The sequence below is a fragment of the Elaeis guineensis genome, chromosome 3 (assembly GCF_000442705.2).
Source record: "Elaeis guineensis isolate ETL-2024a chromosome 3, EG11, whole genome shotgun sequence".
Taxonomy (NCBI): Eukaryota; Viridiplantae; Streptophyta; class Magnoliopsida; order Arecales; family Arecaceae; genus Elaeis; species Elaeis guineensis.
Window position 1 is genome coordinate 116,991,276 of NC_025995.2, and position 15,699 is coordinate 117,006,974.

The 15,699-nt window shown below is 38.0% G+C and overlaps 1 protein-coding gene across 2 annotated transcripts in view; it reads right to left on the minus strand.

The window, feature by feature from the left end:
- Positions 1–8,647, minus strand: part of LOC105040636 (ubiquitin C-terminal hydrolase 15) — a 23,454-nt gene extending 14,807 nt beyond the window's left edge. The window contains exons 1-13 of one of the 2 annotated variants that reach the window (XM_073254570.1): positions 8,247–8,647; positions 7,192–7,362; positions 7,048–7,095; positions 6,506–6,877; positions 3,849–4,272; positions 3,299–3,743; positions 3,051–3,190; positions 2,837–2,934; positions 1,712–1,797; positions 1,438–1,600; positions 1,146–1,269; positions 881–1,038; positions 715–799 (exon numbers count right to left, since the gene is read on the minus strand). In XM_073254570.1, coding sequence (XP_073110671.1) covers positions 715–799; positions 881–1,038; positions 1,146–1,269; positions 1,438–1,600; positions 1,712–1,797; positions 2,837–2,934; positions 3,051–3,190; positions 3,299–3,743; positions 3,849–4,272; positions 6,506–6,792 — 2,010 coding nt within the window. In that variant the 5' untranslated portion in view covers positions 6,793–6,877; positions 7,048–7,095; positions 7,192–7,362; positions 8,247–8,647. Of the gene's footprint in view, positions 1–714; positions 800–880; positions 1,039–1,145; positions 1,270–1,437; positions 1,601–1,711; positions 1,798–2,836; positions 2,935–3,050; positions 3,191–3,298; positions 3,744–3,848; positions 4,273–6,505; positions 6,878–7,047; positions 7,096–7,191; positions 7,376–8,246 lie in introns of both variants that reach the window. The other variant, XM_073254569.1, reaches the window with a different exon arrangement.
- Positions 8,648–15,699: the final 7,052 nt, after the last annotated feature.

Here is a 15,699-nt window from a genome sequence, read left to right on the forward strand (position 1 = left end):
AATCAAAAGTTTAGGAATTGTTTTACCAGGTTTCATGGCTTCAAGTACATGTATATGCAATAGTACTGGTATACGGATATGTACAATTGTGATTTAAGAAAAGAAAGTCAGATTTATCATATCGACAACTAGAATGGACTTGGAGAGAGAATTTGAGAAGAGGTAGGATGGTCAGAGATAGACATAGGAATGGCAGTCAGGCAACTTGGCATTATCTTTTCAACAGAATTTTCTTTCCAAAATTTGATACCATACTCATAATCACCATATAATAAGGTTTCATGTAAGCTAAGTAATTTCCACTCAAGGTTAATTTGATAGACCAATCCCCCACCCCCTCCCTTATTTTTTAATGTATGTACAATTTATATGTACACTCCTTATGCAAATTTTGCTATCACAATTGAGAAAACTTGAAACCCTATGACAAGCAATGTCTCCTACTGCCTAGCTTTATATGTTTCCACTAACAATAGAGAAAGAAATGTTGACAATAACAATAAATTTGCACTGATTGGGCATCATACTGCATAATGTATTTTCCCTAAATTGGCGATATTGCAGTAACAAATTGAGTGGCAGTATCATATAATATACATAAGGTTTATATTTGAATAAGGAAAGTGAAAGGAAAGACAGAGAATGATCATTAGTTATATTTAGCATTATGCAATATCCGACAAAAGTAGGACCAGAAACCAATTAATTTATTACCTGGAACCTTTTCAGAACTATCGTTAAGATGTTTGGCACCTCATGTATGCTCAACTGCTTTCTGGCTTTAACATATGCAGAACACCTATGCATAAAAGCAAAGGTAAGATCAGACTGAAACAAAAAAGTGGTTTAAATTTCTACAACCAAAGGAGTATCATCAAACCTTCCACATCTGTACATGTTCTCTCCATCTAAATCCTCGGGAGCAGTAAATTGTGTGAGCGCATCTTCCAAAGACTCAACCCAACCATGTATTTCTAATGTAAGATCCATAATATTTTCATATCTTTCAGACTCAACATGGCACCTCATGCACTTAACCTTGTTTCAATGAGGTAAATCAGTTAGTGTAGTTGACAATAATTGTAATACTACAAATTAACATCAAGCTAAATAACACAAATACTACAGAAAAGTCAAATAAGTACCTTCGACTTCAGCCGACCACCAAAAATCTGTTGTACTAGTGTTGTCTCTTGCAATTTTGGATCCACTTCCTTCTCACCACCAAATCCCTCGAGGCATGTAGATTGCATAGACATTACCAGAAGCCTGGTTGTATTTCGTATAAGAAAGCATGAATGAAAGAACGTGGCATATGTAAGTAAGATATCATAACAATTTTTCTCCAGCAAGACAGAAAAATAAACCAAAATGCAAAGAAATTGTCAAACTAATGAACTGAGAATCAAAAGATGCCAACCCATTCACTTATTGCACCTTAGAAATTCATGTGCATCTTCTTGGTTACCACCACCCATACGACATCCAATGTTCCTCATGTTCGAAAGGATCCTACTGGGAGACAAAGGGCCTCCACCTTCCCGTAGCATAGAAACATGCTGCTCAAGTTCACACATGAGGCACCAATCTTTGACTCGGCCTAACATAAAGACAAAGATAAATTGCAAAATTAGAGTAACCAGCCGGATTGAGTGATCTGGCTTTTGTTGATTTTACTTTGTAAGAATGAGTACAAGAGTCTGAGTAGTACAGGTTCTTGAATGCGACCTCTGAAGCAAGTACACCATGAGAGGTTTTGTGCAGGTAAGACATTGCAGGACCGCATTAGCATAGCAACTGCAAGAAAAAGGCTGAAGGTTGGATGTTGAAATGTTACATAAGAACTTAAAGTACTTTCATGATTCATCTATTGCATCATGGTTTCACAGCCTGCACTGTTGAGGTAAAGTAGAATTTGATACTTTAGAATACAGAAAGTCTGGCACTATTGAGGAGTGAAAAGTTGGCCAAAAGATGTAATTTTGTGGGTCTTCCAGATGTATCATCTTATCGTAAATTGCAGAAAAATTGTTGAAAAGCAGCTGAAGACATTAAGGGAGAACTTGGGGTGCCCCCATGGTGCGTGGAGGGTTTTATCTATTTCTAGATATTAAATCATCAACCTTACAGATGTATGGATTCACTTGTCTTTTCTAAACCAAGATGGATTTTTCATATCCTTATTTGAGAGGATAAGTCATAAGTTCCTTGCGAAAAGCCTTCTGTATTAAACATTGAGACTACTTTTCTGAGAACATAAAATAGAAGCAGGGGCCACCTCTTCCAGGTTTCAAGTTGTACAGACTCCTAAATCAGCTTCCAAAGCTTTTCCTTGTTTGTGAATGAGACAACTATCAACCTTCACATCACATTGCACCAAAATTACATACAAGATAACTTCTAAAATTGAATGTAACCTATGTCAAGACGATATTTCTTATAATTGTTGCAAGAATGTCTAAACAATCAATCTTTGGACTCAGAAATTAGAGTATGAAGCATTCTTTTGCTGGAATTTAAAAAAAAAAAAAGTAACTGGCTTCCAAAAGATTGTCAGAGTTTAGAATGGTTGAAGTCGATAGATGAGAAAAGAATTATGTTACCACAAACAGAAATTGCTGACAAGTCTATCCTTAGGAATGGAATGAAATAACATAGACATTAGACAATAATTACCTCAGCTGTTACATAGGTATTCTTGGTTCCTAGCAACGTATTCTAACGCCAATATACCATTATAAGATCAGTAGGAAATATCTAAATATGCTACAGGCTGCTTTTCACAACTCCAGGAAGAAGCCATCATCCAAATAAAAAGTAACTATTTATGCAGTACCTGTTTCCACAATTAAGAAGCCCTCTTGGAGATATGCCCCAGACTTCACATTGAAAAAGCCTGACAAGATCCTCAAAAGAAAACAACAGCTGGCATACCTAAAATTGCAGAACATGAAATGCAAAGTCTTTAGTTATTGCCTTTGAAGAGGAAATTTATGATCATATTGTCTATAATAAAATAAAAATAAATGCATTTCAAGAAAAACCATCACCTTATTTTTCTTGTTGTCATTTATCAGGCTCACAAGATTCCGTTTGAGGACTTTTGAAGGTTTCTTTGATCCTGCCACCTTTGCCCCTTCCATGTTGGAGATCCCATTGCAGCCCTGTGAAACATTTGTTCGGGGGTTTCCTGTGCAGATTAAAAAAAAAAAGGAATAAAGGAAAATAATTGAAAAGGAGGCAACTAAAACCAAGAAATAGCCATCACAAATCACTGAACAAGTTCAAAGTAACCTACTAGATTCATTTTCCATGTGGGCATGCCTTTCTACTCCTTGAGAAGGGTATTCTCTCGATGCTCTCTGAGATGATTTTTGTGGCGAAGAAGATGTGTGTCCCAATGTGTATGGAGGTTTTTTGAAAACTATGCTTCCTTTGGGTGAGATATTTTCAGCTAAGTAGCTCGAGTCAACTGTTTCACCAGCAGAAGAAAATCCACCTTCGAAAAACTCAACTTTCTCTGAAGTGATATTAGCACCCACACCACATCCATTAATCATATTTTTATCCAAATGGGATGGGACTGGTATTCCAGGAGAACTGCCTGTCTTAAGTCCATTCCTAGTTTCATCTGCTAATTTATGAGACTGGTGCAAAGCATTTTTGACAGTGGATGAACTGCTGGTGTCTCGAATCTTATGAGTTTCATCATCAGGTGTGAAATTCGCAGTTCCTAACTGAAACTGTCAAGCATACAGCATGGCAGTTAGAAAATGCAACAAAAAAGAAATTATACTTTACAGGTCAGTGAAGCATATATTGTAGAAACCAACTTCAATATTATGAACCTTATGTTCCAGAGGATGATCCTTTGATGAAAACTCTGTAAACAAGGAGCTTGAAGATATAGTTTGACCATCTGCACTACAGGTAATGGCTTCATCATATGCACATGCAGCACTTTCATCACTTTTAAAGGCACCTCTTTTTGATCTATTAAGAGCCCACTTTTCTGATAGCTTTCTTTGTGCAGCTGAATCTTGAGGTGTATCAATTTTCATGACACAAGGATTACTTGATGCATTACCATGAAGATCTCCATGCAGGGGCTCTTCAATATCACTTCCAAGGAACGACGATTTGACATCATCTAAAAGAAAATTCTGTTGAACTGGAGAAAGGCCACCAGAAACATTGGAGCTGGTATCTTGCCATTGCCGACATTCCTGCTTGTGCCCCAGCCTCCAATGTATTATTTGACACTTCCCAGAACTGCAAAAAATGGAATGAACTCAAGATGAGAGGGTAAAAGAATCAATTATAAATTGAAATAAAGTTGCAGCCAGTTTTTGAGAAAAGAGGGGAAGAAGATTCCAACCCTTTTCTCCCTAAGTAACAAGTGTATGTGGTCTCCTCAGTATAAAAACTGAAAACAATGCAGACCAGGTATGAGGGTATAAATTTGATTTTCGTTATAAAAATGTCATGTTAATTAACATTATTCACAGTGATTGTAACAATCCTCATTTTCCCTAGATCTAGCAAATCATGAATATTGGGAAGAAGATTTCCTCTTTAAATAACAAGTGTATTTGGTCTCAGTATAAAAATGGAAAACAATGAAAACCAGGTAGGAGTATAATTCTCATATTTATCAACATCAAGCAAATCTTGACTTCTCAAGCCTACAAAGGAACATGATATTTTCTTCTGCATGTAATTCTGGGTAGAGCAGCATGGTTGATCTTTGGCTGCACAAAATTCTAAAATATAGGCCAGGCACCAATAATGTATTAACAAACTATTTTGTTCAAGTGTTTTATTTCTTTTGCATGCAAGAAATATGCTATGAATAATTAAAACAGATTTACAGGACTTTTTGTCACAGGATATATTTTATGAAATGGTGCTAGAGAGAGAAGTATCCCATTATAGTCATTCATAGAAATGCCAACATAAGCAACCCTTCATCAGGTATCAAAGTGATGCAGAACTCGTAATACACTCTGCTCCCCGCTGAGATTTTAACTTCAAAATTGACATGAGGTACCCTCCAATATCAAAAAAAAAAAAAAAAGAAAATGTTGATGATACAGATCAGGCACTCGAGTTCCAAGCTTGAAGTTTACAAAGCAAATCCAACTCAGGCATCCCCAACCTGAAGGAAATTTCTCATTGAAGACCACTTTTCTACAAATTCACACTAGAGATGAGCCTGATGATTCCTTACTATCAACAATTCAACAGTGTTATTTTGCCCATAAAGAGCAGTATTGGTGGACAAAAGAAAGTCTCTAAAGTTTGACTACTGTTTGGTAACCTGATTTAATCTGCATGATGAACGGCACTTCACCTGTGCCTTATCGTCTTTGTCGACATGTTCCATGTTTTGTTCTCTTTGTTTGTTCTTCCCTCAAAAATTGTAGTTTATAACTGTTTGATTCATTTTATTCAAATTTATTCAAATGCCCTAGTTCATTTGATCCAAAATGTTTAGTCCAGAACAGGTCAAATATGGCCACCTGAATGAGAACTTTTTTCCATTCAAAATGTGTTTTGGTTTTTGTGAGATGTTTCAACTTGCGTAATAATCAAAATGAATTTTAAAGCAACATTCCCATCAAAAAAGAAAAAAGAAAAAAAAAATTAAAGCAACGTTCTGATGAAGACTACAATCTATGGTTTTCCTAACTTATCTTTCAATAACTTATCTGGATGAAAACCACTAGAATGATGGCACAAATTCCATTTGAGAGGCGAAAAGGACAAGGTTTTAAACAAATGAAATACCTCCTGAATAAGCTCCAGGAATCCCTTGTCATTGCAGAAATAACGGAAGGAGTTGTGCAATGTTTGACAATTCAATCTTGAATGCTTCCCAAAACACTTTGAAGCACTAATTACAGATGACTCCATTAGGATTATTGTCATATCCTATTTTTTGTTTTTCTTTACTTCTACATTAAGGGTTATGATGGGTTATCTCAAGAGTCACATTCAAAAATAACCAAAAAAAAAAAAAGCTATCCTTTCCTACAACAAAAACAATATTTAGTATAAGATGTTGGTTATCCAAAATTTGCCGACTCAGCTAAAACATAACTGATAATCATATATTTCTTATTTGAAAGACTGATTGGATAATCATTTTTGATACCGGAGGCTGCCTCCTTGTTTGATGGTCCTCCAAAAAAGCATATGACTAAAAACCTTTCCGAACAATTCCACGAACAAACAATGTCTTAATACTTCCAGCAACTCTCTCCTCTGCTTTCTAGCATTTGTTATGAATAATAAGGGAAAGAAAAGAAAGGACTCAATAAGCTAAAGCATTACAGATAAGCAATAAAGAAAGTTCGTGTATGAATTCGACACTGATATCATGTAGTGCAAATGAATGATTGTGCAGAAAGCAAATAGAAAATTGAAGAATAAGTTTAAGAATAAAAAGGCCTACTTATGTTAAGAGCAAAGGGGGAAATTTGATTTTCTTAAACACCCATACCAGTATCTGACTGATTTGCATCTGGAGCAGCGAGTTGTAGCAGGAGCAAAGCATCTGGCACACTCATGAGAGCCAGTTTTCAGAAAAGGTCCAGCTGGTATAACATCAGCAGATGTCATTGCTTCAACTCTGAGAGCTTCCTCAGCAGCAAACTGTGCAAGCACACTTAACCTGGCCTTCTTTTTCGAAGTCTCCTTCCATATTCCAAGTAAAATGTAAGTGACCAGAGGGAGCACAACCAAGAACAGAAAAAGACCAGGTATATCATCTTCCCTTGGCCGGAGCATATCCCCACCAACATACTCATGTCCACCTCCCACAAAGTGCTAACCAAATGGAAACATACCGAATCATATAACTTAATGTTTGAGCCTGAATTTCACGCGATTGTAGAGACATTAGAATTTATCCTCTTGTTTTACAGTGAACAAGATATGTTAAGAGAGCATAGTCATCATTACATATTTTCCACTTATGCAAGAATTAAACAAACAGTGCTATAATACATGCATAATAACAAAGATTTACAAGAAGAAATTTACCTAATAAAATTTATGCATTTAAGAATCAGATCCAACTAGACGTTCCTCCTGAGAATATATGGGAGAAAACATCTAAGGAAATCCACTCATGAGAAATCAATATAAATGTAGAAAGCAAAAACCAAATGGAAATAGCATCCTTACGAGTTTTAGTTAATGACCAGCACATAAACACAAGCAGGGACATCTTACTTCAAGATTCCAAAGATTCAAGGCACAGGCTTCATGCAGCTCATCCTCATGAAGATTCTCATATCAAAGAGCAGAAACCAGAGGAAAAATTCTACCTTTCACTTCTGGTAACAATCAAGATACCTGAAAACAGAATCTTTCAAGAAAAAAAGATCAGAACCAACATCAAATCAAAGGCATAACAGATAACATTCCCAGGTTAAACGACGAAAGCACTGCACTGTCAAACCCTTTCCTAACAATCTTTTTCTCCAAAAGAAAATCTTGAGAACAAAATCGTATCTTGATACAAAACCAGTAGGCAAACCAGCATTCAAAAGCAAAAATTATATCAAGAAAAATAGCTAAAACGAGAATACTACAGCCGCATTGCTGCCTCTTGCGTGAAGAAGAACCCTGGAAAGAGGAGATAGGGGTAGATTTAGATATGATCCCCTACACCAAGAACCCTATTTTAGCACTCCAACACCGAAAAAATCAGAGGTCTATTTCCGACAAACCCACATGAAATCCAGTGTTCTTACCTCCCTAGAACAAAAGCCCACATCCCTACGCTCATCCGTTTCAAGAACCCATACGACAGATCCCAACAAAATGTAGAAAACCCTATCTCTCCCCAAAACCCATATGGAATCCCGCATTCCCGGACAACTCATGAACACAAATCCCTCTTTTACCAATTCCAGGATAGGGAAAGCCGATCAAAACCAGAACAAAATACCCCAAAAAGATCGATCTTTTTCACAGAAAAATCTACAAAAAAGACCAGCATTCCTCAAGGGCGCCAGATTCCAACAGGCAGTTCAAGAAGGCGAAAACAGCAAAAATCCCTCTATATTCCAAGATAGGAAAAGCCAAGAAAAACAATTAAAAGAAAAGAAAACCCCGAAAAGGACTGTTTTTCCACCCACAAATCTGCAAAAAAACCAGCATTCCTCGAGCGCGCCAGACTCCAATGGAGGAAATCATGGCGGGAACAGGGAAAAAGATTGGGCTTTTGCTCGTACCTCTGGGGTATTAGGAGAGAGAAATCCACCGGGCCCGGCCTCGCATCCCCCCAAGATTCGCCGATTCCTCCGCCCGCGGCTACTATATAAAAAAAGAAGAAAGGGGGAAAGCTTTTCCTCCAAGCCGTTCTGCGGCACTCGCTTCACCACCACCCCTCTCTCTTTCCCACCCAACCCCTCCTTACCCTCTCCTGCTGCTCGCTTCTGCCACTAAAACAAACAAAATAGCGTACGCCAAAGAAAACAAAAGACTTTTAAAAACAGCGATTCCAGCACATCCCCTGCCTCCCACCTTTTTCCAGATTTCTTCCAATTAAATTCCTCCTCTACCTCTCCTCCCACTGGTCTACACATATATACTTGACAAAAAAAAAGGGAAAAAAATATAGTGACGGGTGTGAAGAGTGTGTTGGCCTTTGTTCTTTTGTTGGTACAATAAAGCTTCTCCCTCTTTGTTTCTTGCATACTTTAATTAATAATCTGATTAATTCTTTCTTGTTTGGGAGTTGAACTATTAATTTTGGACTGGCCTCTTCTTGCCTGTCCAACTGGCGTGCCGCATAGGAAAGTTCCCGACTTCTTGTTGGAACTTAAGGATGAAATGGGCTGGTGATGTGGCAGTTTTCCGATGGCTGCAGGGCAATTAGTTGCATTGCTGCATAAACGAGCTATTTTGATTGGCTGCATGCATAATCTAAGAAATATTTTATCCGTACCATGGGACTACATGTTGCATCTAGGTTTTGGTCCATGATGGATATAAAAATGGTACAAAGAGGATCTAATTGGCTATGGAGTCCACTTATCACAATAAAAATTAATGAATGGTTGTCATCATGTAATGTCATTATGTTAGCATGGATATTATTCTATATTTGCTCATGATAAGAAAACGTAGTTATTGCCAATTTATAATTTAATATTGGAGTCATTGCTGTAAATTTTTAAACTGAAAGAAGATTGGCTAATATGGTAGACAGGAAAGAAGCCTTGTACGTAGTGATGTCGCCATGCAGCATTCTAAGAACAAATGCACAACCATTAATCTCCATAATTATGCTGCGAAAATATTACTTGCAGAAGAAATCATGAAAGGACATTATGGGGATTATAAAACGACAATAGCTAGTACGCTAACCACCAAGTCACATGGTCCCTGTGCAGCCCGACAGCTAATTGATGCCCTCATCATGCTACATGTTGCAATCCTTCAAAAAATAAAAAGTGCTTTGTAAATTCAAATGTAATATAAATTTAAGATACCGTTAATATTTTTTTTAATGAATGTGGCATCATTTTGAACCAATCTCATATTTTATTGATGAAAAAACTTAATTCACATTACCGAGCACTTAAATTCACTGCTTTCATGAATTTTGGGAACACTATTTCATCGAGATATCACCAGATGAAAAAAAAAAAAAAAAAATTCATCGGCATGATATCAATTTTGAACTGATGTAAAATACCACAAAGATAAATTTTAAAAAAAAAATGATGAACCACCTGCCACTTAAATCTATCACTTTTTAGACGATTTTACTGGAATTACTTTTCAAGACTCGTTCCAGCAAAATCTAAAACGTAATAGATTCAATGGACATCAATTGTCGCTTATACTTCTTCATTGGCATGGTACCGGTTAGACTGAGATGACATCACGCCAAGGAAAAAGAGCAACGCGTTGCTCTTTCACCAGTGTTACTTTTGGAAGATTATGCCAGTGAAGTCCCAAAAAAGTAATAAACTTAAGAGAAAGTTAATAAGGCTTACGCTTTTTTGATTTTGCATGCACCAGTTAGTAGATTTCGTACCAATGAAATACTGCAAGCATGATAGCTGTCTCTCAGATCTATTATGTTATTTTGGAAATCTTGTTAGCAGTTCTGTTAAAAGATTAATGAAAGTATAATCCGAAACGGTGATAGCTCCGAGAGATTGGTAATATGACAAACACTTCTTTATGTGCATGAAATTTCACCAGTCCATTTTCCTCCCATGAGACTTGGACCTATTAATCAATTTACCAAGTACTAATAAATGGGTGAATATGACTCTCAACAACCCGTGGATGACAATTTTACCACGACGTCCTAAGATAAAGATAATTAAAAGAAAAAAACTACAACAACATAAGTCATCCAAACTTATTTTGATGCACAAAGTTTCTAGGATCAAATATATACGAGAGCCTATACTAATCGGCAACAAATTATAAACCTCTTATTCTATGCATGTCTCAATATTTGCAAATATTGTGCAACACAAAAAAAAAAAAAAATCTCATGATGAGGTCATCAGATATTACTCTGCATACCTTATGGTCATACTATTATCATACCACGACAATGATGACTGGTTGCACGATTGATGGAAATTTTGGGATAATCATAGCTCCTGATCCGTTGACGAGGTCTTTCAATAAGAGGCCCATGAAAATAAATGAAATACATTTTGTCTCTTCTTGCTACTAGCGCAACTTCCTATCATTGGCTCATGCAATTGGAGCTCACCAATCCCCTTTAAACTCATCACCTAAACCAATTCCTCGTATGATAACAAATAGAAAAGGCTCGCTTTTGACTTTTGTCTCGCTATTCAAATCACTAAAACCTTCGAGAGGGGGATATAAAACTTAGGATGGCAGATGGAGGCATGAATTAGGTGGGCTCTCGTAATGTTCTGTAGAACTTGGAAGTCTAATCATCTCTGTTTTTTAACCGAAGGGACAATGATAATGTTAGAGCATATTGTTAGACAAAAATACCTCGATCTCATCCATTTGTTGGAGTAGACTTCTTAATTTGTACCACCCATTAAGGTGGCCAGAGGTCAAGATCTTACCCAGGTTTCATAATGCAATACAATAGTGATGGGGATTTTTTTGGTACAATAGTGATGGGGATTGACATGCTCCAGACCATCAGATAAACAATTGAAAGAGGCTGTTGATAAGTACTAATAAAATATATACAAAATGGGTTGAGATGTGGTAAGTTTCAAGCTTACTTGGCCTTGAGAAAGCTTGGTTCAATTTTTGTGCTTTTGCAATTTAACATATCATAAGTGGGCAGCCGATTATTAAAATAGAAGCTTGCATCTTAACTAATTGCCGGACCTATGCATGTGTCTATTGGCAATAGAATGAAAAACTCTCCTTTCGGTGATAATTAAAAGCTTAAAGAACTCCTACAAAATTGACTAGTTTTCCATCATAAGAGATTTTTTTTTTGTCTTTTGAAAAGTGGGTTTTCAACTTGGATTTGATTCAATCATCTAATTAAGGACAAAACCAAGAATACAAACAAGGTGTTGGGATAAGTAAATCTGCTACCCTCGATTTACACTCAGTATGCGGCGTCTTCCGATTCAACATTGGTATCCAACTGTTTGTCAGATAATTGATATTAGACCGATTGGCCTAATCTGTCGTCGAATACTTCAATTGATCAAAAAAGTCTACGATTCGACTTACCGATAACTTATCGGTATCTGACTACTCATCACACCGACAATCTCTCAGTGTTTCAAGACTCGGTCTCTCTCGTAATTTCTCGATTATTAATTGATAACTCATGAGAAGCAATTAATACAACCCAACATCCAGTCGGTCAGTTGGTATCTATCGTGCTATCGACGACACCATCGACGACTTCGATATGAAATATAATAGGCCGACCATCCAGTCGATATATCAACCCTGCTGACTTCTAGTTGACATATGAGTATTACTGACTTATGGTCGGCATCTCAGAAACAGCCAGCGCAAAGTGTGTGTAACGGTCACATTCCACAATGATTAGTGGGCATTAACTATCTACTCCATGATCATATAATGCTGGGATAAGCGAGATCCCACATGCTTAATCATTTTCAGACGGTTACTAACAACTCATCTATAAAAAGGAGATAAGGAAACAATGATGGTAAGCTATTCTCAATGCTAACACCCCACCAAATTTATTTCTCAACTCTCTGTTCGATCAATCTCTACTAACTTAAGTATCAAAGAATCTTCGTTGGACAATATTCTGACCAGTGGACTTCCTATTGCAGCTAACCCTTGATCAAAGCCAGGCGCATGCAGAGATTGGCCGCAATAGATTGGTATGTCAGGAAGAAAAGATTTTGCAACCATGCCAAAGACAAGAGCGCAATTCTCCACGGCCTCTACTAGGCAGTCTTCCTGCCGAGAAGACTGTCCACCACCACTAATAGAGCCCAGTACTTCGCATCTGATTATTACGCGGATGCACAACAATTTACTGCCTTGGTGCAACAGATCACAATCTTGACGGAGGCAGTGCATAGCCTCCAACAACAACAATAACAGCAACAACCAACGACAGAAGAACCAGCACTGTGTATAGTACCATCTAGGCACAGTTGTCGAGTTCTGTGACAATCTCCTCCACTCTCGGAAAGACGATATGCTCGACTGTTTTATGTCAAGCTTTCACAATCTCGAAACTCCTGCCGTGCCGACTATCAGGAGCGGCAGTCTCGTTCTTCTCTCCACCATAGTGCAAAGAAGGGAAAGATGCCTCGCTCGCCTCCAAGCTCCTCACCATCAAGTTCTTCAGGGGAAGATTCAACTCCTAAAGTCTCGCAACAACAGCGACTAGACGACTATGAGTGCAAGCTCAAAGAAATCAATCGTCAACTCGCTCAGATCCAGATTGACGGTCGAAAACTTTTCGATGATTTCGGCATTCACACCACTCCGCCATTCACCCAATGCATCATGGATGAACCCATTTTGGCTCGTTTCAAGATGCCCCAGATGGAGCCATATGATGGCTCCACCGACCCCATCGACCATCTAGAGAGCTATAAAGCTTTCATGATAATTCAGAAGGCAATCGATGTCCTCCTATGTATGGCCTTCCCGACGATACTTCGGAAGGCAGCTCGAGTTTGGTACTCGAGACTCGGTCCAAGGAGCACTAGCTTCTTTGATCAACTTAGTCAATAGTTCGTGACGTATTTTCGCATTAGCAAGAAGCTACCACGTACTTCAGGAAGCCTCTTCTCAGTCAAGCAACGAGAGGAGAAATCTTTGACAGATTATTTGGAGCACTTCAATGCCACCACCTTGGATGTCTACGACTTGAACCAAGACACGACGATGGCAGCTACTATCCAGGGATTACATAGTTCGTGCTTTACCTACTCCCTGGATAAGATAGCCCCCAAATCGTACTCCGAATTTCTTGCGCGGGCTCAGAAGTATATCCATGCTGATGAAGCTGCCACTACCCGATGAGATAGAGAGGGTAAAGGAACTTCAAAGAAGAAGAAGATTGAAGGAGGATCGGCTCAAAAATGAAATGAGGAGCCTTCTCGATAATCAACTTCGAGACTGAGGAGCTCAGCTTACAAAAAAGATAGCTATACTCCACTCTCGGCTCCTCATTCTCAGATTCTTATGGAGATTGAGAAAGAAAGCTACTTGCGGAGATTCCAACCGATGAGAGCTCCATTGAGTTCTCACAATCGAAAGAGGTATTGTCGATTCCACCACGATCATGAGCACTACACCAATGATTGCATCAAACTAAAGCATGAAATTAAGGCCCTTATCTGCAAAGGCTACCTCAAAAAATTTATCCAAGATCGATAGGCTGGAACCTCTGCTGATCAACCCCTGCCACCTATTGAAGAAACATCTAACCGACCAATCGTAAGGGTAATCAATATGATCTCGGGCCGACCAAGAGACTAGGGGACAAGTTTCGAAGAAGAGTCATCCAAGAAGTGACGACAAGATAACGTGATCTCTTTTTCAGATAAAGATGCTCAAGGAATACAGACCCCTCATGATGATACCATCATCGTCTCGACGACGATAGCAAATTATGGTATAAAAAGGATACTTATAGATAATGAAAATTCTACAAATATTTTGTTTTACTCCACTTTCTCTCAAATGCATTTATCTTCTGACTAAATCCATAGAATTTCTACATCTTTAGTCGGCTTCACTAGAGATGCAATAAATGTAGAAGAGAAAAGTACTCTCTCTAACTATCGGAATCAATTTGCTATAGAGCACCGTTCTCTTAATATTTACCATCGTTAGAGTGCCTTCAGCTTATAATGCCATACTCGGATAACTAAGGGTCAATGCATTAAAAGTGGTAGTTTCGATTTATCATCTGCTTGTCCGATTTTCAACAAAAAATAGGATCGAAAAAATATGAAGAGATCAACAACTGGTCTGATGCTACTTTATGGTATCAGCTGACACTAGCAAATCTCAAGACCCCCTCTCGATCAATAAATTGGACCAAAGGGATAGCAAAGAATGGGGTGAGCTAGTCGAGCAACTGGTCTTGATTCCATTGAGAGAAAATGATCCGATGAAGACGATTCAAATCGAATCACTTCTACCCCAGTTGGTGTGAGAGCCACTACTCAACTTATTAAGGAGAAACGTTGACGTCTTCACCTGATCAGCAGCCGACATGCCTAGAATCCTCCCAGAGGTAATAACTCATCGATTGAATATTGATCCAAACTTCAAACCGATGAGACAAAAGAAGATAAGTTTTGCCCTCGAGAGGCAAAGAGCCATCGACAAAGAAGTGGATAAGCTTCTTACGGCTGACTTCTTCAGGAAAGCCCATTATCCAGATTGGCTGCTAACATCATGATGGTGAAAGAAAGCTAACGAAAAGTGATGCATCCGCATCGATTACACCGACTTGAATAAAGCCTATCCGAAAGATAGCTTTTCTCTACCAAAGATCGATCAACTAGTCGATGCAACATTGGGACATAAACTACTGACATTTATGGATGCTTTCTCAGGCTACAATCAGATCTGAATGGTGCCCAAAGATGAAGAGAACATAACTTTCACGATGGATAAAGGCATCTACTATTATAAAGTGATGTCATTCGGCTTGAAGAATGTTAGAGCGACTTATCAACGGTTCGTTAATGAAGTATTCAAAGAATAAATCAGACGCAATATGAAAGTCTATGTTGATGACATACTTGTGAAAAGCATCGAAATACAGGATCATATCCGAGATCTGGGAGAAGCTTTCGACACACTTAGATGACACTAGATGAAGTTAAATCCGACTAAGTGTGCTTTTGGTAAAACAGTCGAAAATTTTTTTTAATTTCTCGTGTCACAATGAAAAATCGAAGCTAATTCAGAAAAAAAATCACTCTCGACATGAAGCATCCTAATTCTAAGAAAGAGATACAGCAACTGAATAGAAAAATCACTACACTCAGTTGGTTCATTTCAAAATCGGTAGAAAGATGTCTATCCTTCTTCAAGATCTTGTAGTAAATCAAAAATTTTTCATGGTCGGATGAATGTCGATAGGCTTTCGATGACTTAAAAAGGTACTTGGCATCTCATCCACTACTTACAAAATTGAAGGAGAGAGAGACATTGTATCTCTATTTAGCCACATCTTCGGAAGTAGTTAGC